The 13,007-nt window shown below is 35.0% G+C and overlaps 1 protein-coding gene across 1 annotated transcript in view; it reads left to right on the forward strand.

The window, feature by feature from the left end:
* Positions 1-1,666: 1,666 nt before the first annotated feature.
* The window catches only part of LOC143470510 (fibrocystin-L-like), a 43,298-nt gene continuing 31,957 nt past the window's right edge, over positions 1,667-13,007 (forward strand). Inside the window, exons 1-18 of the mRNA XM_076968684.1 lie at positions 1,667-1,783; positions 3,629-3,706; positions 3,799-3,928; positions 4,063-4,171; positions 6,106-6,305; positions 7,409-7,617; positions 7,807-7,907; positions 8,095-8,272; positions 8,705-8,880; positions 9,178-9,352; positions 9,465-9,659; positions 9,975-10,106; positions 10,829-11,066; positions 11,365-11,515; positions 11,752-11,938; positions 12,277-12,405; positions 12,528-12,659; positions 12,858-12,943. Coding sequence (XP_076824799.1) covers positions 1,723-1,783; positions 3,629-3,706; positions 3,799-3,928; positions 4,063-4,171; positions 6,106-6,305; positions 7,409-7,617; positions 7,807-7,907; positions 8,095-8,272; positions 8,705-8,880; positions 9,178-9,352; positions 9,465-9,659; positions 9,975-10,106; positions 10,829-11,066; positions 11,365-11,515; positions 11,752-11,938; positions 12,277-12,405; positions 12,528-12,659; positions 12,858-12,943 — 2,667 coding nt within the window. The 5' untranslated portion in view covers positions 1,667-1,722. The remainder of the gene's footprint in view (positions 1,784-3,628; positions 3,707-3,798; positions 3,929-4,062; positions 4,172-6,105; positions 6,306-7,408; positions 7,618-7,806; positions 7,908-8,094; positions 8,273-8,704; positions 8,881-9,177; positions 9,353-9,464; positions 9,660-9,974; positions 10,107-10,828; positions 11,067-11,364; positions 11,516-11,751; positions 11,939-12,276; positions 12,406-12,527; positions 12,660-12,857; positions 12,944-13,007) is intronic.

Below are 13,007 nucleotides of genomic sequence, written 5' to 3' on the forward strand. Positions count from 1 at the left end.
GCACACAAAACCACAAATTTCGTCCGAGTATGAAAGCCGAACCTAACTAAAGATAAATAAGGCACAGAAAACTTGACACACACGCCCTACAGGCCTATAGACTCTTTGTTTACTCCTATGGTTGCCAGGGTACGGTACATTGGTTTATAGTCTATACTATATAGCTTTAACAAGCGACTGCATGTTTGAGCATAAACGAACGCTGTGGTATACGTGACCTATAGTGAAACACTTGTTATGAGCAAACCAAACATTAAAAGAGAACAAAATACAAATAAAAAATTATAAAAGTTTTTGCTACATCATCATTCTAAGGAAATTTTGAAGTTACAGTAATTATGTTTTGTCAGCACTTTTATACAAGTTGCGACACTGTAATACGGTACTGTATATAATCTTTATCAATATAAACAGATGAGAAAAATCTTAATTTGTTACTGAGTTTTTCGCATCGGTAATGTGCAATTAATACTTGAGGTAAGACAACCCAACAAGTTTTTCAATTCTTTACGGCAACTCGTGCTTAACATGTAGGCCAAGTTAAGCGTGAGGGCAAATGTCGCAAAACCATCCACCTCAAACGACAGTTTTGAATGCAATGAACAAAAATATGGAAGATCACGCACGAAGATATACAAACTGCAACCTGACTCAACAAAAAGAACCGAGGTTAATGGCTGCAATTGCTTGAAGTCAGTTTTGGAAAAACTTTGCTCAGCAGAGGACGTATTGACTGAACAGCGTACAAAATTTTACCTCGGGCTTTAACCCTACAATGAGTAAGTCACCAATATGTAGAACCAACTCCAGTACGTGAGTAGGTCAGATGTTCAAACTTTTGGAGCGAAGCCCGCTCGATTTCACTCGTCGCGAAACCATGACGTTTTCACACTTCGAAAACAAGTGATTCTTAGTGAGGAAACTTCCCTTTTTTCATTAATATTATCACTCATAAAGAAAAAATACAGAATCTTTGTCTAGTACTAAATCCAGCTTGATATAGCAAGGTTAAAAATGGAAAGCTACAATGTCGATTGTTAACTTTTCTCTTTCGTTTGGCACTGGTCTTTGTGGTATTGTTAAAGAACAATGCTTGGCGCAATGGAAAAGCAACAGAAGCTCATATGGTACAAATATAGCTCAATAATCAATTAATCATACTGGGGTATAAAATGAAAGCGTTTTAGTTGCAATCCACATTTACTCGGTGCTGCTGTTAATGGCGCACTTTCAATGACTGATGACGTGATTAGTAAGTGTAATGCTCATCTATATAGCCAAATTCGCAAAAATCGAGTTTAGATCGCAAGAAAGGTGTTAGACTTATTTAATCTGCAATCCTTACGACTGCAGTGATCTGACAGTGCTAATTAATTTGTTTGTAAAAAATCATGCCCAAGAAACCTTTGGGACAAAAATACTTGCGGACCCTTTGATCTATGAGGCAGGAGTCTGTGCACATTTTTCAAACTGTAAATTAATATTATATATAAAGAAGAGAATAGCAGTCCTCGATGTGTCTTTTAAAAACGATTTTACACCATGATCATTTTCATTTGCTCGTTCTGGCGAAGTTTTTTATTGCAAAATAAATGGGTGCTTTTAACTTCATTATATTCGAATTATTGTATTTTAAAATCATTAAAAAGTAACAATTTTTTTGCTTAGTTTTAGAGCAAAGAAAAATACCTTAACATTTTATTGCGAAAAACTAGTTGTGATATGCTTAGGTCGGCAATTTTCTTGACCTGTCTTCTGTGGACAGCCGTCAATGGGCAAGAAGGTAAGTGTTATAGCAGCCTACCTATTAGCCAAATCTTTGGTCAACTAATTTGCAACCCAGATAGCTGATGGGATCATTGAAGACCCGTTCGTTTTTCTTCGATTAATTTTTCTTTGGAATTGAACTGTTTTTAATTATGAAGGATAAGCGTCCCATTCCAAGTAACTTGCGACAATTTTTCCATAGTCAAGCACATTAACAATTGGATCAGTTGTCAGCACAACTTTCGAAAGAGAACCTACAAAGAAAGACTTTTTAATAGAATCAAACGTTTAATAAATATTTATATTTCTATGCCCTTTGTTGAAAGTTGCGTTAAGTAACTAAGAGTTGCTACTCTGAATCCCCGAAAATTCAACCACAAAGACTATTTAAAGACTATTTCAATTGTTCAAAGCCTAAACTTTGTACTGCAAGCCTGAACAACTAAAAAGAGAGTGATTAAGTAAAGAAATACAAGAAAGAATAAAGAATAAAGTGCACAGCACATGAATATTGTTCTGTTTGTCATAAGCCGACACATCTCGAAACTTATGAAGATTTATCTTTTTCCTTTCCAGTAAAGCTTTTTACAACATGCTTTTGTGTATCTCAATTTAGTGTCATACAGTAATATTCAAACAAAAAATTCATTGTGACGCAAAAATTGAACCATACACATAGTCATAAGGCAATGCTAAAATTTTCACTAAAAAAAAGATAATTATCTTTTTTTTAGTGAAAATTTTAGCATTGCCTTATGACTATGTGTATGGTTCAATTTTTGCGTCACAATGAATTTTTTGAATCACAATAATGGATAACTGTATTTTACGGGGACAATAAGACTGAAAGCAAACCGGTTCGTCCACAACTAGTTTGTGATTGAGTGTAGACTGTAGAGCATAATCTAGAATAATCCGCATTGGACTTTAGGCCGAAGCGGAACTTTACTGCAATTTTAACGCAAGTTAAAGAGCTTTGGATTCATTATTATTGGTGCTATGCTGAGTAACCACAATAGTTTTATATTGCGCTATAAAATCACAGTGCAGTGCAATACAATAGCCTATCTATCCCGTCTTGAGATAATACAACTATGAACGTTGGGCTGAAATATTTAAACATGAAAATTGCAAACTGAAATTTTTCAAAGACAAAAACAACAAATCACAGTTTTTCAGATAAGAAAATAACATACATAAAATTTTCTAAACAAACACAAAACAAGTTATGCTACAAAATTTTCTAACACAGAAAATAAACGGAATTATAATCGAAACCGAAATATTAAAATTAGAGAGTGTAGAAAGCCAAGTCAAGGCAACCATATTTGGCACATTCCATTTTTAAGTTTCTTACCTAGAAATAAAAAATTATTTTTTGTCTGGTTGTATCCAGTTTGGTAAATTGGTTTCGGTATTAATTACTTTAGTCATTAATTTTTTAATAAAAAATTGCAATTCAATTTGTTGATTCTATGTTGGTATTGACCTACATGTTATGGAGCTCAATACATTTTAAGATACCAAATGATGTCTAACTTCTGAAAAAGAGCTTAGAAAGTAATCTATATCATTTTGAGCAAAATTCTTTTTTCTGTTATTCTACAATATTTCTGTTGTAGATAATTAACAAATAAAATGTTTACATTGTATATTGGCTGAAGCAATAAATGTCTGAAGTAACAATAAAGTTAAAAATGGAAACTTTTTCAACTAAGTCTTAAATGTCAGATTACATATATTGGTAATATTGCTGTAATTCTTGTAAAGACTTGTTATTTCACTTTTTGGCTTACTGCACGTTGATTAGATTTGTAATTATTTTGCAAACGATCCTTAAAAGCAAAGTCCTGTTTTTTAGATACGAGAATCAGTTATATCGAACCCAGATTCGGTTCCGGGGCAAACGGAGCAATCAAGATTCAAGTATTTGGCTCAGGTAAATTGTAAATTGCCACCACAGTTGCGTTCAGTAATTACACGGTCGGCTAAATGTCGCTAATGATTCCTTGGATCAACTTTACTTACCAGACTTTCCATCTGAGTTTCGCCTGGGTGGGGAGGCAATTAAGCGAGTGTACCTGGTAAGTGACCGTCAGGAATTTGAATGCAAGTTGCACGAAGCTGAAAGCAACGACCGACGGATTGTCTGCTACACTCAGTGAGTGAATTTAGATAGCCTTTGCTCAAAAAATAAAAAATAGTTTTAGTGGTGGTTTTAATGCAGGAAAAGCTTAAGTTATGCGCATTTCCTTTTTGGTTTTTAAAACTTAAAAGATTTTTTTCTTTTCTTAGACCAATGACTGATGGAGACTATTACGTTCGTATGAGTATCCGAGGCGCCGCTTTAGATAGTTCAAAGTACTGCCGTGGCAACAAGTATTCCTCGTCGTGTCGCTTTCAGGTGCTCAACTGGTTGAATTACAAATTTTAAATGGCTTTGTTGATAATAACTGCCGCCCAAGTGCCATACGGTTTCACATGTTGCACTTGACATTTTATAAATTATCAATTTCTTGACATTCGTCATATCAAAAATTTTGTCAAAAAAGAACCTAAATCTTAAACCTGTTCAAAACACTGCTATGGAAAGTTTTGATCTTTTGTACTTTATGTTACACATTTTCAAATATCTGTAGTTCAAAATTTATCCATTATTCACATACTGGTAATGATATTAATGAATTATAATACTTCATGCAATTCGACTTGATAGGCAGAGGTGGCCAGACCTGCTACATGCTCGAGCCGCATATAACAAAATCCAGTTTTAAAAGAGCCACAACACAAACACAATAAAAAACACGAATTTATTCACTCACAACGAAGTGTAGCTATTGATTAATTATTATTAGTGCTGCGTGGTGATACTATGAATCTCCACCTGGGCTGCAAGATGTTTGAAATTAGGCTGATATGATGTTAAACAGTTCGAAGCAGTTCCTTCAAGTGTTGATTTGTCAAAACTGAGCAGTATTTTGACTTTACAAATTTCATCACGGAATAAAATGACTCACAACAGTATGTCGTGCTGAAAATAGAAATCAGCCGGATAGCTGTTTTCTTTAGGTTCGGGTATTTTGCTTTTGTGACTTGTTTCCAGAACTCAACTGTACTCAGAGATTTATGGACCATTTTCAAAGCGAGATCTTCTTGCAGTCCCATTTCCGTTTCATTTCATTTTAGAATTTCATTTCCCATTCTGTCTTGAAAGTTCTATTCTCCTCTTCATACTTTCTCTTTTTGCAGTTATTAGTATAACCATAACCAAGACTTGAAACTAGGTCAGCCCTGACGTACAGCTTCAATCTAACAGTTTACTTAACTACAGTGTACAAGTTAGCACACTTCTGTACAATAATGTACTTTTCAGAGTGTAGCCTACTTTGATTATTACTAACGATTAGGGATGGTCCGATACGAACCCGAACCCGAATAGATTCGCCGAATATCGCCTTTATGGAAGATTCGGGCGAACACGAATACCAACAATGGCAAACCCGAATACTATATTACTTATAAATTTACTGACTTTTGTTAAAAATGATGATCTAGTTTCCCGACAAAGCTAAACTAGAGTCAGCAGTACTTACAATGAAGATCGTTTTCCTAACGATTTTGCTTTTTAATCGTTTTTTAAACACTATTTTTCGAAAGAAAGCGATTTTTTATCGATTACATCATGTTACAAGCAAGACTTGACAACTTTTGGATGAAATTTTGTTGTTTGGTTCTAATACGAATAGATTCGGGATTCGTTCGTGTCGACCTTCATGATATTCGGGTTCGTGCGAAGCCAAATAATCTTCCTCACGGCACATCCCTACTAACGATCAGTGCATTCTTTCTACGTGTGATAGAACGCATTGTTTCATAATCTGATCAAACAACTCGTCTAGACCGGGAAAATGCATGTCTAATTCAACAATGGTAATTCATTAAAGAACCGCAATCAAAGGCTCAAACAGTCGCAGTTTGGCCACCCCTGTGATAGAGTGTCGATAAACAATTTGTAAGCTAGATATTGTTTGTTGATAGTTAACTTCCATAGGTTTTCTGATTTTAGTATAATGATAACACCACCAAAAGAATATTGTAAATAAACTTCGACTTCATCTTTGTAGTCACACTTAAAATTTAATTCTTCATATTTAGTTCAACATACACGTTTTTAATTAAATTTGGATACTTATCCTGAGAAATATGCTGTCGTTAAAGTTAATAAATAATAATGCAGTATTCAGCGAATACTTCAATCCATAATAAAAGTAACGATACAATGCCTCAATCTTTCAGCTTTAAATTAGACAGCTAAGCGTCAATCTTGCTGTCATTTAGGTTAATGGTTATTATACTCCGTTAATCTACTCGCTGAACTGGACCAGTGGTGAGCCCCAAAACCTGATCAATGTTTACGGCAAAATCTACACTGACGTTCTTTCTTCAAACGAGGCAACCAGTGGCAGAACTACTTCGATTACAAGGGTCTGGTCGACTTCCGGACAACTCTGTATCCTTTTCGGATCATCAGGCGAACCGTACGTTATTGCTGCACTTGCTGCTATTTTTTTATTATCAAATAAGTCGAACATTATTGTTATACCTTACAATCCCCAAACTAGGATATACAGTATATATATATGTTTTCGGGTTTTTCTATTGCTGTTCTGAAGAGACTTCCCTTTAGCTATCTCAAATTATGTCCATCTAAAAACAATTGCTGAGGACAGACTACTCAGCAGTGCTTGTATCGCTCCAAATTACTTTTTACATTACAAGCAAGATGTGTTTAAATTATCGGCCGCCATTATTTCACAGGAAAAAATCGTACGTTCGAAGCTATTTTTCATAGTTTCTTGTCACCCTAACTTAATTGTTATACAACGTAGTTATCTAAACCTAATCTAAACCCTTTTTCTAATCTAAATCTAACTTCAATTAAACCCTAAATAGCTTAAATCGACATTTTGCATACCCATTCTTCTTACCTAACCGCCTATATTTAACAACAGGCTGCATGATTTACTTACCATGAAATAATCACTACGTAAATGAATATTAAGCTCTTTTGGCCAGAGATGGAAAAAATTGCGGCACAACTTTATATATATAGTCATACAAAGCAATTTTTTGTAATTTCGATTCAGAAATAATAACATGCTATAGAAGAGGTTCCGACGTGAGTAATGTTTTGTTCGGCAAACTTCAATTGCAATAGTCTTACAAAAGGTAGATAAAGATAACTTAAATGTCTTTTCGGTGATTGTTTTGTGAAAAAATTGCCTTACATCTCATAACACATTCTGTGTAGGTAAATTTTAATCCAGGACTGATCATCACCACATTAACCGTCCCTCGCCAAGTAGTAAAACTTGTTCAGTTTTACTTGTTGTTAGTCGTTGGCTGTAGGCCTATCATGCTACAATGTGTAAAACCAGGAATATTAAGATTGCAATGTACTCGAGATATGAAAATATATTGATTGGAAGTTTAAGCAGCAGGTTGAAACCTCTGTTTACACGAGGTTAATTATCTGTTACATTTAATATAAAAATGCGTGGTTGTAGTATCTACCATAATAGCTTCCACATATCTGGCATGCCTTGCAAATCTTAAAACCTTTTTAAATTTTGTCCTCCAGATTCGGCATCACTTTACATAACAACCGAAACGGACAGTTCACTTGCCTGATGGAGGGTTCGTACGTGGGCAGTCAGAACATTTCTTTTATTGTCGACGGGCACGATTCAAGTTATTATTGGCGTGGTTTCGGTCGATCGAAGCCAAACCGACCACAGCAACTATACGTGGACGCAAACAACGATTTGTATATGTTGCAGACGTACGCCGGTAAGTGATTTCCACTTTAGTAGTTTTACAGCAACAAAAATAATTGTTTGCTTGTACAGCCAATATTCTGTGTATAGGAGTATAGGTTAAGCACTCCCATATAAAAACCTTTCCAGTGATTTTAGTTTTTGTGTTTCTATGACAAAGTCATTTGCTATTTGCCAATGCTGTTCATTGGTTTTCTTTTAGTAATCAACGATGTGAGTCCGAAGATTGGAAGCACGCTCGGCGGGACTTCTCTCTTTATTTCCGGGAACTTTTTCAGCAATAGCTCTGGGATTGAAGCCCGAGTAAATAATATCGCATGATGATTAACTAAACAAATTAAATTGACAGAAAGGTTTCTAACGCATACGCTACATGGCTAATAGAATGGTAAAGTTAAACCTCAGAAAATTCAAAGACATATACACTTTCAAATTCGGATTCAAAATTATAATAATAAAAAATTTTCAGTCAAAATAATTTACACAACAGGTCTTAGTCGGTGGACAGCCATGCACTGTTCAAAGTGTCACTACAACGGAAATCACGTGCGTCACACCAGAACAACCGACCAACCAGAAACTGTACAGCGGTGGACGAGGGTGCAACCTGGAACGCCAGTTCAACCAAAATAATATTAACGTTGTTGTCAACAGCAGTTCCGGCGACTGTAAGTTTGTTTTATTCCTGTACTGTAAAATTTCTAACCTATATGGAAGTAAACAAGTCAGGAATTTTTGTTTATTTAACCAACGAGGCTGTAAACTGGGTGGTTTCTATATGAAATATGCCTACAAAATTTGAAACATCACATATTTGAACCGAGATTATCGTAAAAACTTGAGGATTTTTGCGCAAGATTTTACTATGTGGTAAAAAAATTGAAGACGTAAGTAAAAGTCGCATAAACATGTTTATCTATATACTTCTGCATCAAAGCTGAGTTCATTAGATTAAAAAACATGCACACAATGACTAGTTACAAGTCTTGAAGCTGAGCATGAGATTATGGTTGAACAAATCTTCGAAAAACGCAAATTCAAACATAACTTTTAAACAAGCCACAATAACAGCTTATGAACAAGTTTGGAAACAATTCCAGACTGGTCTAACTGGACTGACAAAATGGACTTAAACAACATTAATGGAAACAATTTCGTGTCTCGCGTGCGAGGTTTCTTCGTACCATCGACAACTGGACAGTATCGTTTCACTGTACTCGCCGATGATCAAATTCGTTTCTACATCAACCCTACTGGCAATGACCCTGATGGCAAGGTAAATTACAACTATATTTTTTATTGCTTTTACAGCAAAGTGATATAGAGAAATAGAAGGTTTTAGCTACCGCAATAAGCTTTCTTTTAGTGTAACAAGGGTATATTACTATAGTCAATAAAAATTGGAGTATATGTATCTCAAATACAACAAACGTTTTTCTAGAAAAGTTTACACATTTCGCTTTAGTTTGGTGTTATTATTACATTGTTAATCACGTTAAAACCAAACCGATGATATGCTCCATACCCTACAAACCCTATTTCAAAGCAAGCCATTCATTAAATTATTGTTTAGGAACTTGCCATCGAACAGACAACAGCCAACAACGAAAAGACTTCAGAGACCCCTTACACCCTAACTGCTGGCACCGAGTACTATTATGAGATCAATCACTTGGTGTATAACAACAATGCTAAGATTAAACTCTCTGCCTACGTTGATAAAACTAATTACAAACCCGAGCAAACCGGTAAATAAAACTAATGCTTTAAGAACGTTGAAAATAAAAGCTGGTCGAATTAACTAAAAAAAGGAATGAAGGTTTAAATTCTTTTAGTCTTCTAATCATACGTTCATTTCAGGTTGGTCTTTCAACGAAGTCCAGCGAATCAGGATCAGCTCTAACGTTCAACGAGAGATCCAGACCATAAAGTTTGAGAACTGGGTCACACAGAATGCCACACAGTCTACATGGACCGTCATGTTTTCCTGCTCGGATACAACAACCAACTGTAGTGGCAGCCTGTTCCACTTTTCCCTTTTTGGGACACAATCTGGTGCTTTGTTTCATTAGTTATTCATGAAATCATTGTTCTGAAATTATTTACTTTTGTGTAATTCAAAATTTCGTCAATTTGTTTGCATTTATGTATTTTTATGCTTGTCATAACCCAGTTAAGTTGAACGTAACTTCATCAGAAACGTATAACAAAATAATACAAAAAATACAATAATATGCAACACAAATATTGTAAACTGGAACTAAAATCTGTAGATTTTCTGTTTGATCGTTGCAAAAAGCTCTATGTTGTAACGTCCATAAACCATTGGTGTGTATGTTTTTAAACTTATTTTTAACCCTTTTTTAACAGGCGCTATAATGTACGGTGCAACTGGCGACGTAGTTAAGGGCGAACTTGAAAAGATGCTCGCCTTAGCTGGAGAGAAAGTGGAAGTGACACAACTAGTCGGCATCTATAACATCACCTTCCAGTCTTCACGAGGTGAATATTTTTCCTGTTCCTAATTTGGTAGTTGCAATTTTCTAATTTGCACAAAAGTAGGATTTTACAGAATAAAGCTGCTATACCTAATATTAAGCGCTTTGCTGAAACGACTTAAATGAAAGATTTGGTTTCTGAGTAAAGCGTTTTTTTTAATTATAGTAAGTTTTTGTTAATAATTGAGTTTTATCATTTATCATTTACATCATTTACAGTGAGAAGATGAATTTTTGCAAATAGTAAGCTAACAAAAGTAAGTTACAAAAAAGTTACAAAGATGGTTCATAGCTTGGATCATTACAAAAAAAAACTTTAAGTTTAAATTCCTTACCAAATTAGCTGTGGTACCGTGCTGTTGTATTGAATACAAGCCTGGTGCTTTTTATATATTAAGTTTCAGGGAATATAAATCGAGTGTATTGTTGTCAATCACGTCACGATCATCGCCAAATTTTCAATCCATTTTTGGAGATAATTACCAAAAGGTCAATTTTTTTTTTAATCTGTTTACCGATTTTTCACTTAATTGTGCCCTTTAATGCAACATAAGCTCGTTTTTGCACTAGCTGTAAGGTGCAAGCGCTTTAAGGTTAAAGTTTGTTAGGAACCACATCTGCAGTAAAAGTGGAATGAGACATATAGGAAATACGTTATTATATTTTCACATACAGATTTACATAATACAGTAATTCATTTTGAATTTATCTAAAACAAACTTTCAGGGCAAATGCCACTAGTTGCCGAGTCAAACAACCCATCATTGTCCATCACACTCAGCGAGACCACAACAGGAGTGCCTGACCTGGCAACTTTCACTTTCTCCATCAACAACCTTGTTTCTACTCCTGTGACCTACGCCACCGCCAGCACTAGTGACGTGGCCGCAGCTGTGTCCAGTCTGTTTGGTCCCAAATGTCCAAACTCACTTGAGAAGGGCATTGGACGTACCGTTGGCTACTAGTAAGTTTTGGTTTCAAAAAGAAAGTTTTAATTAGCAAGTTTCTTTTTTTTCCTTTCTTTAACTTCCTTACAAACAAGTTAAAACCAGAAGATAAAAATAGACAATTGAAATAAGATAAGGAATTTTAAATGCGACTGACAAAAAGCCTGAAAGTTTTCCGCAATTCAAAAAACCTTTTTTGACATAGATTTTGTGGATGCTTTCTGACTTTTACCGACATGTTTAATTGCTTATCATATAGCGTCATCGAAGCATTCCGCTTAAACTTTATGTTGTACTTTTTTTCTGTTTTTGTAGTAACGATTTTGAAAGCGAGCATTGGACGCTCAGAGGTCAAAGAACGACCGAGGAATCATTTTGCGGAGTGCGATCGGTTAAAAATCCATTTTGGCTATTCCATGAAACTATAAACGATCGGCCGGCTTACTCTCTATCTCGATTTCCTTATGTAAGCTATGCGTTTATAATAGCTATGCTACAAATTCGAATGTTTGCAAGATTTCATTTTAGAGGATTTTTGTCAATTTTTATTATTGTGAGAAACTAATTTTCAAAGTTTTCATTTCGTGTGTTTTCGAATTTACTAATTTTTATAAATTTTAAACTACTTTTTTCTTATTCTACTTAATTTTTTTTTAATTCGCGATACATTTTTACGTTATATATATTTCTTCCGGAATACAGGTGTGTTTCGCGTACAAAGGAAGGATTCACAAATGGATACATGTCGGTTTTACTTACACGGATTCCAAAACATCTTCCACGCAAACCTATTACCGGTACTTCCATGGATTGGGCCTAGTTAACTCGGCTGAAGAACCAAAAGTATGGAGACATTTTTGTTACAACCTCTACAATCGACTTCAAAACGGTAAAGGTTATAGACAGCAAACTCTGACTTAACTGGACTGTTAATGCTTTAGAATTAGATTATTTAAAGAAATTCAACTTTAAAGGGTGTTGATAAGTATAGCGTCCTGGTCTAAACCACATAGTTACACGGGTTAAGTCTGGGAGTTGGATTATTATGGATGGATCTCGCTTTATTTTCCTATCTTATCTTGCAAGACTAATTTTATTTGCGAAATACTTGTTTCTTTTTTTGTAAAAACTTGCATCAACAGAAAATCTTGTAAAGTCTATTTAACATTAAAACAAAGTCCCAAAGTTTTTTGAAAGTCACATTCAAACACCACATGTAATTAACAGATTACCCATCAGGACGAAACTTTTTGGTTAAGAGACTTTTCATTAATCGTGTTAATGGCGATAACTTGTACCTGGATAACGTATTCATCGGTGGCAATTTGGTCTTTGCCGATGACACTGCGAGAGAAAGTGAGTTTTATAAAACTAGGTGTAAAAAAATGCTTTTTTTTAGCCTAACCTGTATTTAATAAGCATATCTATTGTATTAAGCGACTTCTGAAAATATTCTTTTTTTAATCTACCGGCTACAGGTGCTCTGGGGTTTGTAATTCCCTCCGCCGTTTCTCATCTCAAAATAGAAAGCATCGATGTCACGAAAAATCCCGACGGTTACACCATGACTTTCATTCCTCTTGACTGTGGCTACAATTTTCCATTATTAGGTTTGTGAAAAACTACTACAACTTTTATAATGAGTATACACTGGGAATGAATATAAAACTACTTCACAACTTTGAATCCAATTGGAGACTGCATTGTTTCGTCATCAAATTGTTTAGTTGCAAAGTCATCAATAAAATGTTGATTTGGGGTTAAGATACACTGTGCCTAGTAATTTTGTAAATAAAATATCGTAATAGAACTTGCATTTGTCGAAACCTCCGCAACAATATCTGACGATCACGCCCAGTACGTTTTCGGAAATAACGCCACCACTTCACCGCAGGTAAAACAAATATGAAGAGATGATTTAAACGTTTGGTAATTTATTCAACCTCTCTCGCGGGAGG

Source organism: Clavelina lepadiformis, chromosome 9, assembly GCF_947623445.1.
Source record: "Clavelina lepadiformis chromosome 9, kaClaLepa1.1, whole genome shotgun sequence".
Classification (NCBI taxonomy): domain Eukaryota; kingdom Metazoa; phylum Chordata; class Ascidiacea; order Aplousobranchia; family Clavelinidae; genus Clavelina; species Clavelina lepadiformis.